Below are 21,415 nucleotides of genomic sequence, written 5' to 3' on the forward strand. Positions count from 1 at the left end.
TTTAATTATATCCTGATTAGTAGTTCTTTGATTTTAAAATATAATATATGAATAAATACTAATTATAATTATTAAATTTAGTATGAAATTGATATTTAATAATTTAATATTGTAATTTAAACGGAGAAATTAGAAAAATAATAAAGTTGTACTTTACTTTTACGTGTATAAAAATTTAAAGGGCTTGATACAATAATTTTCAATAAAAACTGTTTGTTACTATAAAAAAATGCACTGGACTACAAGGAACTTTCATCAGAAGCAAAAATATACTTTTCTAAATCAAATTTTCGCGTTGTTTTCAAATCTGCAAGTAGACTATTTCTATCACTTCTAATTTTTTATATTATTACTAATTATATATATAAAATAATAATTAAAAGAAAAAAAAATTTGTTTTCAAATTATTACTGATTTGATTTTTAATATGTTAAAAATAATCAGTCCAAATTTTCAATTTTAACCTATTTTTTTGGTTCTTTAAAATTGATGAAAAATTTTTGATAAAGATTTATGAAAGTTTATAGCAAAAAAAATTGAATATATTACCATAACCTAAATTGTACATTCCCAAACAACAATCATATTATGTCTATTGCCACCGGAATTTCTGGTAATCTTTGTATTTTTCTATGTCTTAATCCCAACTACTTGGGGTCGGCCACACTTATCCTAAGATTCCACTTGACACGATCACCCACATCTTCTACGCTCACATCAGCTGTCCTCAAATCGCATTCAATAGCATCCCTCCATCTCTTTTTTGGTCTTCCTCTATCTCTTCTTCCTTCAACATTCATTTCTATAACTCTTCTTACAGCTTCCAATTCTTCTTTCCTCATACCATGACTAAACAATCTAAGTCTATTTTCTGTCATCTTATCCACGATTGACGCAACACCTATACTTCCTCTTATATGCTCGTTCCTTATCCTATCTTCTCTAGTCACTCCACTCATCCAACTAAGCATTCTCATCTCTGCTACACTTATTCTCTGCTCTACTTTCTTATCAACCGCCCAACACTATGAACCATACATCATAGCTGGCCACACAATTTCATACTAAATTTAAAAACTATAATTAGTATTTATTCATATATTATATTTTAAAATCAAAGAACTACTAATCAGGATATAATTAAAGAAATAAGAGTTCATGTTGCTTTTAAAATATTTCACCAATTTCTCTAAAGGAAACACTATCTACAGATTTGCATCGAAGCGTTTCTTATGATAGTGATTTTAATCACTATCAGATATCATCTATACTTGTCCCATCTATGCCTCGTCCACACTGTGCTACCGTTTTTTAAATATTATTAGTCATATTTAAGATTTCTATTAATCTTACATTAAACCAAGCATGCGTAAGAGTTTCAACTTCTTCACCAGGTATATTTAGTTCAGGGGCATCAAACACAGGTACATTGAAATTGGCAATTAAATCTTCTTTACAGTTTGTGTATCTAAAAAATATATTACTTATAATGAAATAAATAAACATATATAATAAAATTTAATAACAAATTATACAAACTTCATTCTAACATCAGCCCAATATTGTTCTCTAGAATAATTCCAATCTTGAATTTTGGGATCATCATTTGTATAATTATCAAAATCAATGCGTTCTATATCTTCTACAATTATATCAGCATCACCACCTTCAGACCAATCATAAACTAATACTTCAGATTTTAAACTAGCAATAAAAAAAATATTGTAGATTATTTAGTTAATAAATTTTTAGTTTATAGTTAATTTTACTTAATGTCACGCAAAAATTTAGATTTAAATTGATCTTCCATACATTCTAAATATTCGGCATTCATTGCTTTAGAATTAACTTCGTTTGGTTGATTTCTTTTTTTTATTTGTTCCAATATTTTTGATACTGGAACATCCAAGTATATAACTAAATTGGGATGTAGCAAGTCTGGCATAGCATGGCGATACAATGTATAATATATTTTGTAAACCATTTTACTAACATATTTGCATTTATACATAGCTTCTAAAAATACAAAATCACTAAATGGACTACGCTCAATTATAACACCATCACCTGTATTTAGTACATGAGCAATGGCATCAATATAATGGGCATAACGTAATTTAAATTTTATTATTTGAAAAGCTGCAGCATTATAGTGATTAGGACTTTGAAGAAAGTTTTGTTCATCAAAGCTCTGACAGTTTACTGGTAACTGTGAATCTAATTTTCGCATATCATAACCATAGTTATTGATGTAATACGAATCCATGGTAACATCAGGCATAAAATGCATTCCTAATTCATCAGCCAATTGTTTTCCAATTTCAGTTTTACCTGCAGATAGAAATTATTTTAATTATTATTAAAAATTGTAAATGATAAAATTCATAAAGGTTCAGCAATTAATAAACATGGGAAACTTTTTCTCACAAGTTTTCAATTATTAGATAAAATAAAAAGAATCATTTTAACAAATAAATTTTAAACAAAATTTTGACTAGTACATACTTATTAGCTCGCTTAAAGGTAATTGACTTACATGTAAAGAATAAATAAAATATTTTGTGTTTAATATTGTTTCTACTAACCAATACCAACTGGACCTTCTAGTACTATTAATTTAGTGTTTTCATCAAAGCGTTTTGTTGTGTGATCTATAAGACTATCAAGTAAACTATAGTTTTTTTCCTTGTAGGGAAACGGTGCTGGTTTCTTCACTTCGAGTCCAATTGAAGCTCGTAAAGTCTTGCTGGAAATACTTCTTTTAAATGCATGCATTAATGGTGTACAAATGAATAATTTATTAGCAAAGTTTAAATTAATCATTTTGTAATAATTTTTACTTAATTTTTAAGACAAAAATGTTTAACATTCAAACATTTAGATTTTTTCTGAAAATCTTTTATCGTCTTATCATTTATCGAAAAACTTATTTAATATCTAAATTGAAATTAACTTTAAACAGCTGATTATCCTTTATAAGAAAGTAGATGGCGCTGTATTATCATATTTCGAGCTGCTGTTTCTTTAATTTTAATTTATCTTCCACCATTCTACGAGTATTTAGATCCATAGCCTTAATATTGCCCTTCGCCCCTTCACCCCTTCTTCACTATTGCATCATTCCAAAAATCGTACTCGCAGAAATTATACACGTTAGCCGTCGCACACACATAAGCAAATATACAATACGAAATACATTCTACTAAGCAGTTATTAGACTTATTATCACTTTGCATTATACGTGTAATATCAACAGCTGCCACTCGCACTCGTTTTACGTAATCGCTATTGGTAACTCAATGTTTTATTAATAATATTTTATCGCGCCAGTAGACAGTATAGTGTGTGTTGCCCGTCTCGACAGCTGGCATGATGTGCATGGTTTCTAACATTCACAGTGAGCAAGTAATTATAAACGTGACAAAACGCCGCAACAACGTCGAAATTTACGGGAATTTTCATCGACCGCCTTCTAAAAAATCAGATTATACTACTGACGCTATTTACACACGGATACGACAATGCCCCGAGGAAAACGTAGACCACAAAAGACCGCATTAGGTAATTCTTTTAGAATAATAATCTAATATTTATTCAATTTATGCTATTTTTATTAAATAATAAAATTATTAATTCTATTTTAATTAAAAAATAAATGTAAATACCTATTCCGTGTTAAGTGATATTGAACATATCTAATTAATAAATGATGACAAGTAATTTTTTTTAATACTTAGAAATTGATACCAGGAAATTTATGTGCTTAAAAGTAGTGGGGAAATGCTACGTATTATTTATTTAGTTCTTAACCATAAGAAATAATTTTACTTGATGTATAGTTTTTTTTAAATGTAGACACATGTACTAAACATAACCCTGAAAAATAATACTAGACAGAAATCAAGGTCCATTTATTCATTATATAATATTAATTTAATAATTCACTCCTTTTTTTCGTCATTATGCAAAAATAGGATTAATGGTAAAAAAATTTTTTATAGATGTATTATCAAGTAAAGTGCGTGATCTTGACGTGTCGGATGATGAATCATATAATGATAATGCAAGTATAATCAGCAATGCATCATGTAGTACATCAATTGATGAACGCTCATGTAAGTAATTGTAATTTTCAAAATAAAATTTTATTATATTTTCTTTTTTTTAAGTATGATATTAAAGATTTAAATAGTGCTAATATGATTTATACTTTTTACGTTTTTTTTACTTCAATAATTTTATTTATAATTTAGAAAAATACTAAATTAATAGTATTAAAGTTATTACTGTTATATATTCTTAATTATTATTATTATTTTATTTTTTTACTATACACTCTTTATTAAATTAATTGTTTATAATAAAATAGAAAATAAAAGTGTCATCAAAAGCTACAATTGTGTTTAAGTTAATATATAAATAAAAAATAAGATGTACTCTTATATATTTTTAATAAACAAAACTCTTTTTAGGTGTACCAACAGATGATAATGATGAACAATCTTTAAGTGATGCTTTTGAAGAAAAGTTATCAGAGGCCATTGATGGTCTGTCACAAAAATCTGCACAAGGTCGTACATCTAGCTTTGAATCTATTTGCAATGTTTTCTGTAAAAAATATATACCAGATTTCATATTAAACAGGTACTTTTTCTTAACTAGTTTAATTAATTTCAAAGTTTATATTTTGAATAATTTTAGGCGTATGACAATTACTGATTCTATTGAACGTGCTTTAAGGAAAGGTGGAGATAATGAAAAAGCAGTTGCTGCTAACTTATCTTGTCTTTTATGTATACAATTAGGCTCAATTGATGTATCAGAAAACGTGTGTCAAGAATTATTACCTACATTAATGTTTGTTGCTAATGATGAGTCTGTACCTTTACTTGCAAGAGAAAAGGTATTGTTTTAGTTGATCAACTAGTCATTGAATATAATTTTTTTTGGTTATTGTTTATAGTGTTGTTTAGCAATTGCATTGTTAACATTTATTGCATATAATGAAGAAATTGATTCAGCAATGCAATTATTCCGTAACCTTTGGGCACGTTTAATTCATTCATCTACTGTTTCTGCGCCTGCAGCAACACTTTACTCTACTGCCTTGTCTTCTTGGTGCTTACTTTTATCTACAATATCAATTAGAAATTCTACTATTTTACCGTAAGTAATTTTTAATTTAAAATATTCCATTGGGACTAAGCTAAATGATATAAATAAGTTGTAATTTAGGTAGAAATTCAGTATAGAAAAGTTTTATTACAATATTTTGTTGTTTTTTATTTTTTTTTTTCAACTATGATAATCAAGGCAATATTTAAATGAGGCTCTTGAATTATAAGTGTTAATTATATCTACACAATAATATATAATGTATATTAATATATTTTGTGTTAAGATCAATGAAGAAATTTGAACCTACAATTCCATAGGCTATGCAACCTTAGCTCCCCCTTAATCCTATCTTATATGTAGAACAATATACATTTCTGAATATTGTTTTACTGTAATAAAAATGTTAAACTTGCCAAAAAATATGTTTTAGGTATTTTTAAGTTTCTATATCTTACTTGAGATTATATGAGTTTTTAAAAAAATTTAACATTTTATTAAATGCGGTAATTAAGTAAAAATTTACTTCTACTAATAATATATTTATATTTCCAGAACTCTTTCTGAATTAAGTTTACTCCTAGACTCGGCATATTTAGAAGTTAGAATGGCTACTGGTGAATTATTAACTGTTTTATTAGAAATGGTACGAGAGTGTGAAGACATGGATGAATATGAGCCAGATGAAGAGCTCATTTCTAAATTACGTGAACTAGCTACTGATTCACAAAAATACAGAGCCAAAAAAGATAGAAAAACCCAAAGATCTAATTTTAGACAAATTCTTCACTATGTAGAAGTATGTTACCTGTTACTTAAACTTAAAACTTAAATGTCTTACTAATTTAAAATATATATATATATATATGAATAGTATATTAATAAATTATTTAAAAAATACTTTTTAATCTTTATGCAATGATTCTTTATGTAATATGCTAAAAAAATATCTATGTTACTTGTATTTCTTACATTTGGGTAATATATAATTTATTGTAATGATATTAAGATCTAATATTATGTTTGAATCATTCGTTTAGGCGAATAATACAGCATAGAAAAAAATAATGAAACATTTATTGTCTAAATATTTAAGTGAACCTGTATAGGATAAACATTTTGCATAAAATTATTATTTATTTTATTTAATAATTTTATATGCAATATTTTTAGTTTGATGAACCACCCAATATTCAAGTTCGATTTGGACAAGAAATATTATCTATGAATACATGGACCAAAAAAAAAGAATATGATGTATTATGTCAAGCATTAGGTTCTGGCATGAATATGCATATGACTGAAAATGATCTTGTGCGTGATATATTAAATTTAGGTCCTAAGCTATGCCAAACTAAGTTATTAAGTAATAAACAGTCCAAAATGGAAAGAGTAAGTAAAAATCACCAAAATAATATAGTGGATTACTTCTTAGTATCTCACTAAATAAAAATACCTAAAAATATTTTAGCAACAAATTAATGCAGCCAACTTCAAAGTACGCACAAAAACAAGAGGAAAAGTACGAGACAAACGAATTGCTACAATTGACTAAAATATTATTTACTTTACATTAGATAAAAATAAATAAACAAATAATAATATTTATTTAAGCATGAATGTGATAGATATGTTAATTTCTATTTATATCATTAAATTTTCTTCTAAAACTGTAAAAAATTATTTATGATAATTGTTAGGAGTTTTCTTAAGTTGTTATATTGAACCTCCATTAATGTCATTCAGTTAAAATAAAATAAAAATTTTACTAAAAATAAAGTAAACTGACAAATTTAAATTTAATTAGAATTTTTATTTGTTAGTTATTTATTTTTTTAATAAAAACATAAGTTATAAGTGCATTATGATAGTTCATTTGATTTACCTAGTGTTCTATCGTAAAACTGCTTCTTGAAATATGCTGTAATGATGAATTTCCCATACAATTGAAATATTCAAGAGAGAAAAATTTTTTTGTTAAATTGAAATTTGTTCAAATAAAAGTTGGTAGGTTGGAGAGTTAAGACTAAACATTTGTGTTAAAAATAGGTCTATTAAATGATAGTTTCATGCTAATAATAAACAGTAGAGACAGTTAAGAATTCTATAATATTGAATCAATTAAAGATTCCTCCATGAGGTCGAATTTATCCTTTCCCACGAAAAAATTTCTAGTTGCATTGAAAAAGTAATGAGAATTTTTCATTGCAGTAAAAAATACATTTAAAACGCTACATTTTAATGTTATAACAGAAATTTTTATTTCAATTATATTCCAAATTGAGACTGAAAAAAAAATTGTTTTATTAAAAATCAACAAATAATCTGATCTCTATTTCACTATAAAATTTGGCTTAATGGTATAAATGCTCTACCATTATATTCTAATGACATCTGATAGATTATTGATTATATAATGCACATTTTTATTATTTCAATGCTACTACGTTAAAAGTACTTCATAAGTGGTACATAACTAAAGTTAAACTAAAAAATAATTTTAAACTATCTTTTCTGTAAAAATGTAATAAATACCAATTTTAGCTTCGATGCGAAGCTGAGAAGGTATTAATTTTACTATGATGTGTTTTTTTTTTTTTTTTTTTTTTTGTGTCTGTGAACGCTCAATCTCAGCTCTCGCTGGACCGATTTTGATGAACAATATGTCAAAAGATCACAAATCGTATCTAGTCGAAGACATTACCCTCAAAAATTGAAAAAAATTCCCTCGTTCCCCGTAAACGGGGGAAATCCCCCAAAAAATTACAAATTTAAAAATCGCTAATTTTCGATATTTTTTCAATTTTTTTTACTTAAAATTGCCATAACTTTTTTAAAAATGACCGAATCAATATAATTTTTTTTTTTATAGATACCTTAGATAATTACCTATCATTTTATATATTTTTGTGAACATTTGACCCTTTAACAGCCCAAAGGATGGGGTTTCAAAATGGTAACTTTTTTACAAAAAATTAACTTTTTCAACTTAACTTTTGAAAATGTTCCGGAAAGACTGACAATTTTATATATACCTTAAATTAAAGCTAATGTAATATACTTTAATTTGAAAAAAAAAAATTTGACCTCTGGACTTGTCTTCATGGTGAAAATGACTACCGTATGCAAAAATATGCTATTTTTGTGAAAAAATTCTTGATATTATATTTTACATTTTTTAACATTATGTTGCTATAACTTTTTAAAAAATGCATGAATCAACTTTATTCTTTAATGATAAATACTTTATATATACTTCTTTCATTCGACATACTTTTTTTTAAAATCGGACCATTTCCCTTTATACAGGGGGGGTGCAAACCTTTTAAAATGCGTATAGAAAGTAGAACTTTTTCAACTTAACTTTTGAAAATGTTCCGGAAAGACTGACACTTTTATATATATCTTAAATTAAAGCTTATGTAATATACTTTAATTTGAAAAAAAAAAATTTGACCTCTGGACTTGTCTTCGTGGTGAAAACGGACATCAAAGTTAAAGAAAAACGTACGATTTCCGTGAAAAAAATCTCGATTTTATATGTTATATTATTTAATTTATATTTTATATAACTTTTGGAAAAATGTATGGATCAATATTATTATTTTTTTATAATAAATATTTATATACCCCTTTCATCTGGCACGCTTTTTTTGTAAATCGGATCATACCCCTTTAACAAGGGGGGTCAAAACTTTAAACATGCGTATTGTTACTAAGATATTTTCAATTTAATTTTTGAAAGTATTCCGGAAATACTGACACTTTTAAATATATCTTAAATTAAAGCTTATGTAATATACTTTAATTTGAAAAAAAAAAATTTGACCTCTGGATTTGTCTTCATGGTGAAAACGGACATCAAAGTTAAAGAAAAACGTACGATTTCCGTGAAAAAAATCTCGATTTTATATGTTATATTATTTAATTTATATTTTATATAACTTTTGGAAAAATGTATGGATCAATATTATTATTTTTTTATAATAAATATTTATATACCCCTTTCATCTGGCACGCTTTTTTTGTAAATCGGATCATACCCCTTTAACAAGGGGGGTCAAAACTTTAAACATGCGTATTGTTACTAAGATATTTTCAATTTAATTTTTGAAAGTATTCCGGAAATACTGACACTTTTATATATATCTTAAATTAAAGCTTATGTAATATACTTTAATTTGAAAAAAAAAAATTTGACCTCTGGACTTGTCTTCGTGGTGAAAACGGACATCAAAGTTAAAGAAAAACGTACGATTTCCGTGAAAAAAATCTCGATTTTATATGTTATATTATTTAATTTATATTTTATATAACTTTTGGAAAAATGTATGGATCAATATTATTATTTTTTTATAATAAATATTTATATACCCCTTTCATCTGGCACGCTTTTTTTGTAAATCGGATCATACCCCTTTAACAAGGGGGGTCAAAACTTTAAACATGCGTATTGTTACTACGATATTTTCAATTTAATTTTTGAAAGTATTCCGGAAATACTGACACTTTTAAATATATCTTAAATTAAAGCTTATGTAATATACTTTAATGTGAAAAAAAAAAATTTGACCTCTGGATTTGTCTTCATGGTAAAAATGACTACCGTATGCAAAAATATGCTATTTTTGTGTTAAAATTCTGGGTTTTGTATTTTATTTTATTTTAAAATACCTGACAAGGGGAGTACAGATTTTCATAAATATTATATAAATTAAAATTGATATAGTATAGATAGTTAAACTTATTTAAATATGTTTGTTTCTTTTAAGTCGAGAAAAATAACTTTGAAATTTGAACTAGCTTAAATAGCCAATTTTTCAACCGCCGGAAGCAACGTACGGTTGCCGAGTTGGTAAAATTTATGTTTTACACGCTTGGGGTACGAGGTTCCAACCCGCATATGGCAATGAATTTTTTGCATTTTTTCTTAATTCTTTTTAAGTTAGTATAAATTTTAACTCGTTTGATTTTTATCACATTTAGATTCAATAACTTCAATAAAGATCAAGGATCCCATCACTTTAGTCGCCCCTTGCAAGAAGAAATTTCTTATTCGTATTAAAATTATTTTACTATATTTTAAGTTTTCGCTTCGATGCAAAGCCGAGAAGATATTTTTTTGTGACTATCATTTATTTTCTCTGCTCTAACTTGACCTACTTTTTTCAACAATACGTCAAATTACTACAATTCGTATCTAGTTGAAGATATTACTCTCAAAAATTGAAAAAAAAATTCTAATTTATCAATTAAACAGTTAGTTATTACATCGTCTCCATAAAGACAATTAAAATCATTAATTTCTAATGTTTTCAAAATATTTATTAACGAATGAAGTTTGATATGATAGGTTTCAACTACAAAATTAAATCATTTTACTTTGTAATTTAATAATTTTATTACTCTGTTTGTGTGTGCTACTATTAGACTATAATATTCAAATTTTTTTCTAACGTGTTGCTATATAAATCATTTCTAAAAAAAATGATTGTTTTTTCTCCTGAATTAACAATTGATTTTTACAAATATAATCAAATTTTATAATAAACTCAATTGAGTAAATCTTTTTAACAACTTTGTTTTGATTGGTACATTTAGTTAAAGTAAATCATTAAAATTAATTAAGTTCTCAATATTTCAATTATAGAATCTTTTCAACAAACAACAAAAGTTCCTAGGAAATTATTACTATTACTTCTATTTAAGTTATCTATTACCATAAAAATGCAAAAAAATATTGAGCTTTTCTGATAAATTTACAATAAATAGTAATTATAAAACTTTCTGACTGCATATTGATCTTAACGATACAATTTTTTTAATTGTCATAAAATTTTCTATTTAATTATGTCAATGTCAAACTTACCAATTGAGCTAAAAGTTATGGTAAAATAAATTTTTTTTTTTTTTTATAAACATTTACAACAATCAACTTTAAACGATTAACAAAATTGGTTAAATATGTCATTTTCCTTATTTTTAACTTATTAATAATCAAATTAATATTAAATATTATATCAAATCAGTATTAATTTAAAACAATTTTTTTTGTTCTTAATTATTTTTTTTTATATGTAAAAACTATTTTTTAATAATATTAAAACTTAGAAGTTATAGAAAAAGTCTAACTGCACATTTTAAAACATCGCGAAAAGTTGATTTAGAATAGTACATTTTTGTTTCTGATGGAAGTTCCTTGTAGTCCAGTGTATAAAACTTATAACTTTATCAAAAATGACCAAATCAGTATATTTGACCAAATCAGTATATTTTTTTTTATTTAGATGCATGTCTTTATCTATCATTTGGTTTTTTTTATAAATCTAACCCTTTACCTGCCCACAAGAGGGATTCAAAATATTAACTTTTTTTTTTTTAGTTAAAGTAAATCATTAAAATTAATTCAGTTCTGGATATTTCAATAGTAGAATCTTTTTAAATATCAAAAATTACTTAGAAATGATTACTATGATTTCTATTTAAGTGTTCTATTACGATAAAAATGCAAAAAATAATGAGTTTTTCTGATAAATTTACAATAAATAATAATTATAAAACTTTCTGACTGCATATTAATCTTAAAAATAACATTGTTTTAATTCTCATAAAATTTTCTATTTAATGATTCATTCTAGTCAACGAAGGAGTAATTTTGCAGAATAGCAGAAAAAATTCCCAACAAACTTTTTTTTTTTTTGTTTTAATTAGGCAATTGGTGGATTATTCCAAAAGCAACATCAACTCTTATTTCTTTAATTATATCATGATTAGTAGTTCTTTGATTTTAAAATATAATATTTGAATATATACTAATTATAATTATTAAATTTAGTATGAAATTGATATTTAATATTGTAATTTAAACGGAGAAATTATAAAAATAATAAAGAAGTTATATTTTGCTTTACTTTTACGTGTATAAAAATTTAAAGGGCTTGATACAATAATTTTCAATAAAAACTGTTTGTTACTATAAAAAAATGCACTGGACTACAAGGAACTTTCATCAGAAGCAAAAATATACTTTTCTAAATCAACTTTTCGCGTTGTTTTCAAATCTGCAAGTAGACTATTTCTATCACTTCTAATTTTTTATATTATTACTAATTATATATATAAAATAATAATTAAAAGAAAAAAAAATTTGTTTTCAAATTATTACTGATTTGATTTTTAATATGTTAAAAATAATCAGTCCAAATTTTCAATTTTAACCTATTTTTTTGGTTCTTTAAAGTTGATGAAAAATTTTTGATAAAGATTTATGAAAGTTTATAGTAAAATAAATTGAATATATTACCATAACTTTTAGCTCAATTACAAGTTTAAAATTGACATCTAGGCCAGTCAACAAAGGAAAAATTGCGGAAAAAATTTTGTTTTTTTAAAAGTTGAATTAAAATATGTATAATGACATACTAATAGTCCTCAAGATTGGAATTGAGCTTTTTTTTTAAATCCTCGCAAAAGTTCAAAAATATGAGCTTTCTTAATTTTCTCAAAAAAAAATATTTAACTTACAAAAAAAAGTTTCGCACAAAAGTTGTTTAAAAGACAATTATAAATAAAAATATAATCTTATATTTTTTCATTTAAACAAATATTTTTCGAGTTACATTACATTTAATATGAGTAATAAAATTTATATTCCATTTTTTTCATTTTACGGTTACTTTTTATCATGTTATACTTACATTAGACACAATGTTATAAATGCATATGTGTGTATGTGTGAGTTTATTTATTTATTGTATCATTAAAGTGTAGTGTATATTGAGATACAACCGATAGAGTAGGTAATTGATTTGACGCTATATTATTTAAACCCAACTAAACGCTAAATTGTACATTCCGAAATAACAATCATATTATGTCAATTGCCACCGGAATATCTGGTAATATTTTTCTTTTTCTTTGCCTTAATCCCAACTACTTGGGGTCGGGCACCCTTATCCTAAGATTCCACTTGACACGATCTCCCACATCTTCTACGCTCACATCAGCTGTCCTCAAATCGCATTCAATAGCATCCCTCCATCTCTTTTTTGGTCTTCCTCTATCTCTTCTTCCTTCAACATTCATTTCTATAACTGTTCTTACAGCTTTCGATTCTTCTTTCCTCATACCATGACTAAACAATCTAAGTCTATTTTCTGTCATCTTATCCACGATTGACGCAACACCTATACTTCCTCTTATATGCTCGTTCCTTATCCTATCTTCTCTAGTCACTCCACTCATCCAACTAAGCATTCTCATCTCTGCTACACTTATTCTCTGCTCTACTTTCTTATCAACCGCCCAACACTATTAACCATACATCATAGCTGGCCTCACAATTTCATACTAAATTTAAAAACTATAATTAGTATTTATTCATATATTATATTTTAAAATCAAAGAACTACTAATCAGGATATAATTAAAGAAATAAGAGTTCATGTTGCTTTTAAAATATTTCACCAATTTCTCTAAAGGAAACACTATCTACAGATTTGCATCGAAGCGTTTCTTATGATAGTGATTTTAATCACTGTCAGATATCATCTATACTTGTCCCATCTATGCCTCGTCCACACTGTGCCTCGACCCCACTGTGCTACCGTTTTTTAATTATGACACTGTAAAAATAAACTAAGTGATAAATTTATTTGATATTAAGAAATGTTTTAATTTTGCTGATCTCCTTAAAAAATCAAAATATTAAAAAAATAATATGAGATTTAAATTCAGTGACCTGTGTGGAGATCATCTTTTGACGTATAGGTATTAAGAATAAGTAGGAGTAAGACAGAGTATATAGAATATAAGTTTGACAAAGGAGAACACGGGGTAGATGAAATCACGAGATCAGCGACAATAAGTTAGAACGTGATAGGAGATATAGACATTTTTATGTATTTAGAATCAGTTGTACAAAAAACGTCTGGTTTGTTATGCGATAAGAGAATTCCAATGAGTCTGAAAAGTAAATTCTACAAGACTAGTGAGATCAGCTATGGTTCAGAGTGTTGGGCCGTTGATAAGAAAGTAGAGCAGAAAATGAGTGTAGCAGAGATGAGAATGCTTAGTTGGATAAATGAAGTGACTAGAGAAGATAGAATAAGGAACAAAAAAATTAGAAGAAGTATAGATGTAGCGTTAATCGTGGATAAGATGAGAGAAAATAGACTTAGATGGTTTGGTCATGTTATGAGGAGACAGGAATCGGAAGCTGTAAGAACCGTTACAGAATTTAATGTTAAAAAATGAAAAGGTAGAGGATGACAAAAAAAAAAAAAATAGAGGAATGTTATTAAATGCCATATGAGGACAGCTGATGTGGGAGATCATACCAAGTTAAAGTTTAGAATAAGGGTAGACAATCCCAAGTAGTTGGAATTAGGGCGAAGAAAATTTTAATTCACTAACCTAAAAAACAGAAATCAATGTATTACACATTTAAATTGATGGAAATCAAAATTTGAACTACTTCTGACCACCATTTAAAAGAGGATAATCAAAAAACTAACGTCAGATTTGAATTCAGAGGCCTAAAGAATATAAGCATAAACTTTTTTTTTCTGATAAAAATGTCAGATTTTTTTTAAAAATACACTCACTATTACCAGTGTTTGTCAACGTAAGATCTAAAAATTTTAACGAAATAGGGATGATTTTTTTAAGTCTGCACAAATTTTTTAATCAGATCTATTCATTTATGGGCATAATTAATGGTTGTTACGTTATAAAAGTGTTTAAAACATCAATCATTTCAAAATTTATATTGTTCTTACTGGATGTTTTAAACAGGTTTAAAAAAACCCAGCACAGGGGAGTCGCGACACAGTGGTGACGTGGCATAGATGGATCAAGTATAATGATATCTAACAGTGATTAAAATCACTATAAAAAAAAAAACGCTTCGATGCAAATCTTTAGATACTGTTTAATTTTAAAAAACTGGTGGATTATTCCAAAAGCTACATTATCTGCTAGTTCATTATTAATATCCTAATTAAGATGAAGTATGTAGAATGAAAAAGGGATTATTAAAAAATATTATTTCTTATAAAAAAATAATATTGATCCATACACTTTTAAATATGTCATAGCATTATAAAGTTAAAAATGTAAAAAATAAAATCGAGAATTTTCACATAATAATAGCATTTGGTAGCCATTTTCACCGTGAAGATAAAATAAAGTCCGAAATTTTTTTTTACCATTATAAAGTATATTACATTAGCTTTAATTTAAGATATATATAAAAGTGTCAGACCTTCCGGAACACTTTCAAAAGTTACGTTGAAAAAGTTCTACTTTCTATATGCATTTTTATGTTTTGAATCCCCCCTGTATTTAGGGAAATGGTCCGATTTAAAAAAACAGTATGTCGAATGAAAGATCTATATAAATACTACTTCTCATAAAAAAATTGTAATGATTCATACATTTTTCAAAAAGTTATAGCATAATAAAGTTAAAAATGGAAAATACAAAATCGAAAATTTTCACACAAAAATAGCATTCGGTAGCCATTTTCACCATGAAGATAAGATAAAGTCCGAAATTTTTTTTTTTCATGATAAAGCATATTACATTAGCTTTAATTTAAGATATATATAAAAGTGTCAGACCTTCCGGAACATTTTCAAAATTTAAGTTAAAAAAATTAATTTTTTGTGAAAAAGTTGTCATTTTAAATCCCCCCTTGTGGGCAGGTTAAGGGTTAAATTTATGAAAAAAATATACCAAATGAAAGGTAATGATATTATGCATCTATATAAAAAAGAATTATATTGATATGTTTATTTTTGAAAAAGTTATGGCACTTTTAAGTAAAAAAAATTGAAAAAATTTCGAAAATTAGCGATTTTTAAATTTGTAATTTTTTTGGAGGTTTCCCCCATTTACGGGGAACGAGGGAATTTTTTTCAATTTTTGAGGGTAATGTCTTCGACTAGATACAATTTGTGATCTTTTGACGTATCATTGAAAGAAATCGGTTCGGTGAGAGCTGAGAAAAAGTGGTAACAGACACAAAAAAAAAAAAAACACATCTTAGTAAAACCAATACCTTCTCAGCTTCGCATCGAAGCTAAAATTATGTTTTTAATAACTCTGATTTATAAATTTGTTACTCATGTAAATGATTATTATTAAACAATTATATCTAATGATAATAAATCATAAAATATATAATATAATATATCATAAAATAAATCATTTAAATATATTTACTCCATATATACTACATATTTTTCATTTAGAATTTTTATGTACTTTAAATAAATAATTAGATTATAGTTTATTAATTACATCATTTTTTTAAATAAATTTTATTTGTGTAGCATGTCTATATTATTTTATTAACCCAAACCATATAATTTGGTATTAATAATTTTTTAATTATAATACTTTGATGTTCGTCATAGGCGTACACTGAGTAGTTTGAAAGAGCTTACACTATTAGTAAGAAAATGTTTTTAAAAATATAGTTTAAAAAACTAAAAAAACACGCTTTTAAAGTACATCGAACTAAAAAGTTAAAAATAATTTTTAAAATAATTATGAACAAAAAATACTAGTATTATTGTGATAAAAGCGTCGGGCGCTCAATATACGAAAAATATGGCACAAAGCACCCACGCTTTTATCACAATAATACTAGTATTTTTTGTTCATAATTATTTTAAAAATTATTTTTAACTTTTTAGTTCGATGTACTTTAAAAGCGTGTTTTTTTAGTTTTTTAAACTATATTTATTTTTTACTTTTTAGTTTCATGTTATGATAGTAGTTACTATCAATATCATGGTTGTTACGGGTAACGGGAAATCAGGGTTCGATTCTGGGGAGGGAGTCTGAGAAACGGCTACCACATCCAAGGAAAGCAGCAGGCGCGTAAATTACTCACTCCCGGAACGTGGAGGTAGTGACGAAAAATGACGATACGGAAATCATCCCTCGTAATCGGAATGAATACTTTATATCTCTTAATTAGAATAAATCGTGTTAATATATTAATTTTAATAGTAATTAGAATATATATATTTATACAAATAATGCGACTTAACTACGTAAAAGTATCATGCACTAAGTATAGCTGTGTTTTATGGCCGGGCGGGTCGGACTAACGTTATACCCGAGGTATAAACGGCGGTAGGAATATATATATATATACGTAAGGCGCATTAGACGCGGGCGTTATTGGTCAGTCAAAATAAAAATTTGTTTACATATATATAATATTGATGACAAGCACGCGTGTACGGGTACGATAACTAAAAATAAATTTTTATAGGAATAGTGTACCGTCGTATTGTGAGCGAGGCGTGGGGAGGGGTGAATGCGTATAACAGTCTAGTCTAGACAACGGAATATGCGATAACGCGTGGCGTTTGGAGAGTTACAAACTTACATACAAACAACATACAAACAATATACAAAATACATGTGAAACTAATAAAAGCGTGTTAATAAAAGCGTATTAAAAATATTCATGTTGTAAAAAATAACGTATAAAATATAATGTTTCGTATTTTGATTATAAAGAAATGAAGTTAGAGGACGGCTTTATTTTAAAATTTTCATAATTTATTTTATTTTATCAATTAAATATATTTAAATTGTAACTTCTTTGAATCGCTATAGAAATTTAAACAAAAGTTAGCATGCTAAAATTGTTTGTCTACATTGCAAAATTGCATGGTTAAAATACCTTTAGTTTATTTTATTAGGTTAATTATGTCAAATTACGTTTTTTTGGTGCAAATTAAGTTAGGACTTAACTTTTAAAGCTCTGAAATATATGGAATTGCCATCATACAAAATTCTGTTGATAAAGAATCAATATACACTATTTTTGCATGCAAAAATGTAATAACCTAAAAATCATAATTTTTGAATTTGCGTTCGTCTAGTTCTGAGCTACAGATTTTGAGTTGTAATTTCGTGATATGTAAAACAAAGGCATACACTAAATATTAAATAAATACGACATTTTTGTTAGACTTAGTTTCATCTCCTAGAATAAAACTATAATTATAACTATAGTTACTAACTACAGTTTATAAATAACTTTTAGTTTACAAAAAACTATAAATAATTTAACCTCTGTTAGGTGTCACATTTTCGAACTGTTAATATTAATTTTCTTGATTCAACAGAAATTATTTTATTTTTCAACTTGTAATTGAATCTTAAGAATATTTTTTTATTCTTATATATTTATATACAAAACTTGCAGTATTACTATACATTGTAAACATATTACATTAATTCACATAAATTATTGATAAACCACCGACTCGAAAACACCTCAATGGTCGGGGTACCCAGTATTTTCGCCTAAGTGGACACGACTTGCTTTTACTTAAACAAAGGACACAATATTCTGACAACACAAATGCAAATTTTATTATAACGAAATACAATATTACACAAACTATAGTTAACTGGTTTGTATGCAACCTGGTTACTTCAAATTCCCCGTAGACCAAGACCAGACACGCTTCTCCAAACCATAAACTCGTGGATGGGCATCCAAATCCACCTTTGATATTTAAGTGACGATCACGGAACTCTAGTTGTGGGCTTTCAAGTTGAGGCACTCACCGTCCGTCATAGGATCGTCCCAGCATAGGTGCCAAACACATACTCGCCGGACGCCACGACGCGCAACAATTTCGATCGCGTTTACCGGTTATATACAAGTGGCGCTACAAATGATCGGCGGCCAAACAATTATAAAATTTTATACACGTTTTCTATGAGAATATCAGTTATGTTGAAAACGTAATCCTTAATTTCATAAAAACTCTACATAGTGTTCAGTAAGGGAACGGTTTTTATTGTTCTCATGGTTTGTAACAATTTAGTTGTTTCCTTACTTCTGAACCTGTATATATTATTATATAAAAACTTTTATTAATCCCTATTCTCTAAAGAGACGTATTTAGGCCCTATAGGCCCGTGCCTAGAGCAGCAAAATTTGGAGGGTGGCAAATTTTAACAACTTTATTTTTTTACAAAATTACAAAAAGTATTTTTCATTTGATGAAATCAAATTTCACTATTTTTTTTTAATAGAAAAATTATTTTTATACAAGTTATATATTATACAATTTAGAATTACAAGTTAAACTGTAAACAAACACGTCCGTTTGCTCAAAATAAAACAGATACCAAAATATTATACACACACGCAATACAGTACGAACCAGTACGCATATAAGTAACAAAAAATGCGAACATTTGATATGGGTTTCATTTCTCATAGTGTAGATTAAAATCTAATCATATAGACAGTATAGTATATAGGTATATATAATATATATAGTATATAGTAATGATAGGAAAACCCGCTTATAGTTATCGAGCCGCCCGTCTTTATCTTTCATTTCAATTCCTATAAAAATAATATTCAATTTTATATGAACTGACAACTGTAAACTAAACCACGAAATGCTCTATTATTGGACCCGATACATGAGCGGGACAATTTGCAAATCTTGACAACAGGTAATTTGTTAATGTATAACTTAATTATTATAAAATCATAGTAAAATGAATAAGAAGTATGCTCGATTACAGTCCGCATTTTCGTCGTAGTACACGCTGTGCATCGCCTAATGTTTTTGTGCATTCGTATACGATCGGTGAAATACGACCGCTGCCGAATGCACTTTAAAATCGCGCGATTTTTAAATTGCTAATTCTGATATAATATATATGATAGACATAATTTTTAAGGAATAATTATATTAATTACTTTAAAACAACACATTGTAATAATAGTTTATAATAAATTTAATCGTGGATACTTATTTTAGATTCTATGTATTTTTTTGTTGTAACTTTTGTATTTTAATGAAAAATTAGGATTTTGTACCTCGTTAATTAAACGTGAGCTATATTAACTAGTGTACAGACTTATTTTTTCATGTTCTAACATTCATTTACAACACTTTAACGTTCTAATAACAGTTCTTATTATTTTCATGAAACTGTTGTTAACTAAAAAAAGTTCATTAAAATACTTGGCTAAATCGGGACAGTGCCCCTTAATATACAGAGTGTTCAGTAAGTCAGGAAACGGGAAACAATGAGAACAATAGAAACCCATATCCTGACTTACTGAACACTCTGTAGAATATATACAACGCTATGTATTTACATGTGACGTCACGTTGAGTTTATTGTTGGTTGCATATTTTGCCCCTAGGCATNATATCCTGACTTACTGAACACCCTGTAGAATATATACAACGCTATGTATTTACATGTGACGTCACGTTGAGTTTATTGTTGGTTGCATATTTTGCCCCTAGGCATATCATGCGCACTAATTTGATCGAGCATACTTCTTATTCATTTTATTATGTATAAAATCACCTCGTGCGTAAATTTTCTTATAGATTTTATTTTAATTAAACTAGATTATAAATTATAACAATGGCTGATTGTAGAAAAAGATTAAGTGGACACGAGTACAAAAAATAGTCGAAATTAAAGGACGAAAGGGAAAAAAATATTCTAAATAAAACTCCAATATTGCATACGTATTTAAAAAAAACCCTGATTCTGATTCAAACGGTAGTAAAAGCACAGAAACAGAAACTCAACAAGTCGAAATAAATACAACTCTTGATAATAATGAAAAAATGTAGTCACAGTAAACAATTTCAATGAATTCGAACATTTGTTTCCAATTTTTTTCAAACCGATCCCGATAAATGGTTAATTAATGAATCTTTTCGTAACTATGTGGCAAAACATGGCTTAAATCTAAACCTAACCGATGATTTTTCTTCTTCCATTCGAAAATATAATGACAAAACACGGTATTTAACAAAAGCCTTATTTCAGAGGAAAATGGTAAATGGTGAACTTGCATTACTTTCTTGGCTTGTATATTTTAAAAGTAAAGGTGTAGTATTTTGTGGGCCTTATTGTTTATTTGAAAATAATTCAAACAAAATTCAACTTGTAACAGGGGGTTATAATGACTGGGAAAATGCCAATCAGCGTTTCAATTAGCATGAAAATAGTCAAGAACACAAAAAATCAATTATAGCACTAAAATTACAAAGTAAAGAACTCGGAAAAATTGATAACAGTTTAGTAATACAACTACAGGAAGAGACTATCTACTGGAGAAATGTTTTAAAAGGGTAGTTGCTACAATAAAGTCATTAACTTCTCGTGGATGATCGTTACGTGGCCATAACTCTAATTTTGGCTATAATCACAATGGAAACTATATGACGTCTTTAGAGCTAATAGCTCAATTCGATCCATTTTTAACACGCTT

General features: G+C 26.9%; 2 protein-coding genes and 1 long non-coding RNA gene across 3 annotated transcripts in view; 2 read left to right on the forward strand and 1 right to left on the reverse strand.

The window, feature by feature from the left end:
- LOC126901458 (NADH dehydrogenase [ubiquinone] 1 alpha subcomplex subunit 10, mitochondrial) overlaps positions 1-2,916 on the reverse strand; it is a 9,786-nt gene extending 6,870 nt beyond the window's left edge. The window contains exons 1-4 of the mRNA XM_050677904.1: positions 2,586-2,916; positions 1,770-2,331; positions 1,540-1,704; positions 1,354-1,468 (exon numbers count right to left, since the gene is read on the reverse strand). Of these exons, the coding sequence (XP_050533861.1) occupies positions 1,354-1,468; positions 1,540-1,704; positions 1,770-2,331; positions 2,586-2,823 (1,080 nt within the window). The 5' untranslated portion in view covers positions 2,824-2,916. The remainder of the gene's footprint in view (positions 1-1,353; positions 1,469-1,539; positions 1,705-1,769; positions 2,332-2,585) is intronic.
- A 209-nt stretch (positions 2,917-3,125) lies between these two features.
- LOC126901456 (interferon-related developmental regulator 2) lies at positions 3,126-6,978 on the forward strand. The gene is made up of 8 exons (XM_050677900.1): positions 3,126-3,561; positions 4,002-4,115; positions 4,473-4,644; positions 4,702-4,903; positions 4,964-5,166; positions 5,671-5,914; positions 6,289-6,507; positions 6,587-6,978. Exons 1-8 carry the CDS (start codon positions 3,522-3,524, stop codon positions 6,668-6,670), a joined length of 1,278 nt encoding a protein of 425 aa, XP_050533857.1. The 5' UTR covers positions 3,126-3,521; the 3' UTR covers positions 6,671-6,978.
- Positions 6,979-19,474: 12,496 nt separating this feature from the next.
- On the forward strand, positions 19,475-21,409 carry LOC126900959 (uncharacterized). Its single transcript, XR_007702937.1, has 3 exons — positions 19,475-19,623; positions 20,541-21,031; positions 21,098-21,409. It is a non-coding gene; the product is annotated as an uncharacterized LOC126900959 (long non-coding RNA).
- Positions 21,410-21,415: the final 6 nt, after the last annotated feature.

Source organism: Daktulosphaira vitifoliae, unplaced genomic scaffold (genome assembly GCF_025091365.1).
Source record: "Daktulosphaira vitifoliae isolate Bord-2020 unplaced genomic scaffold, ASM2509136v1 Scaffold_3, whole genome shotgun sequence".
Taxonomy (NCBI): domain Eukaryota; kingdom Metazoa; phylum Arthropoda; class Insecta; order Hemiptera; family Phylloxeridae; genus Daktulosphaira; species Daktulosphaira vitifoliae.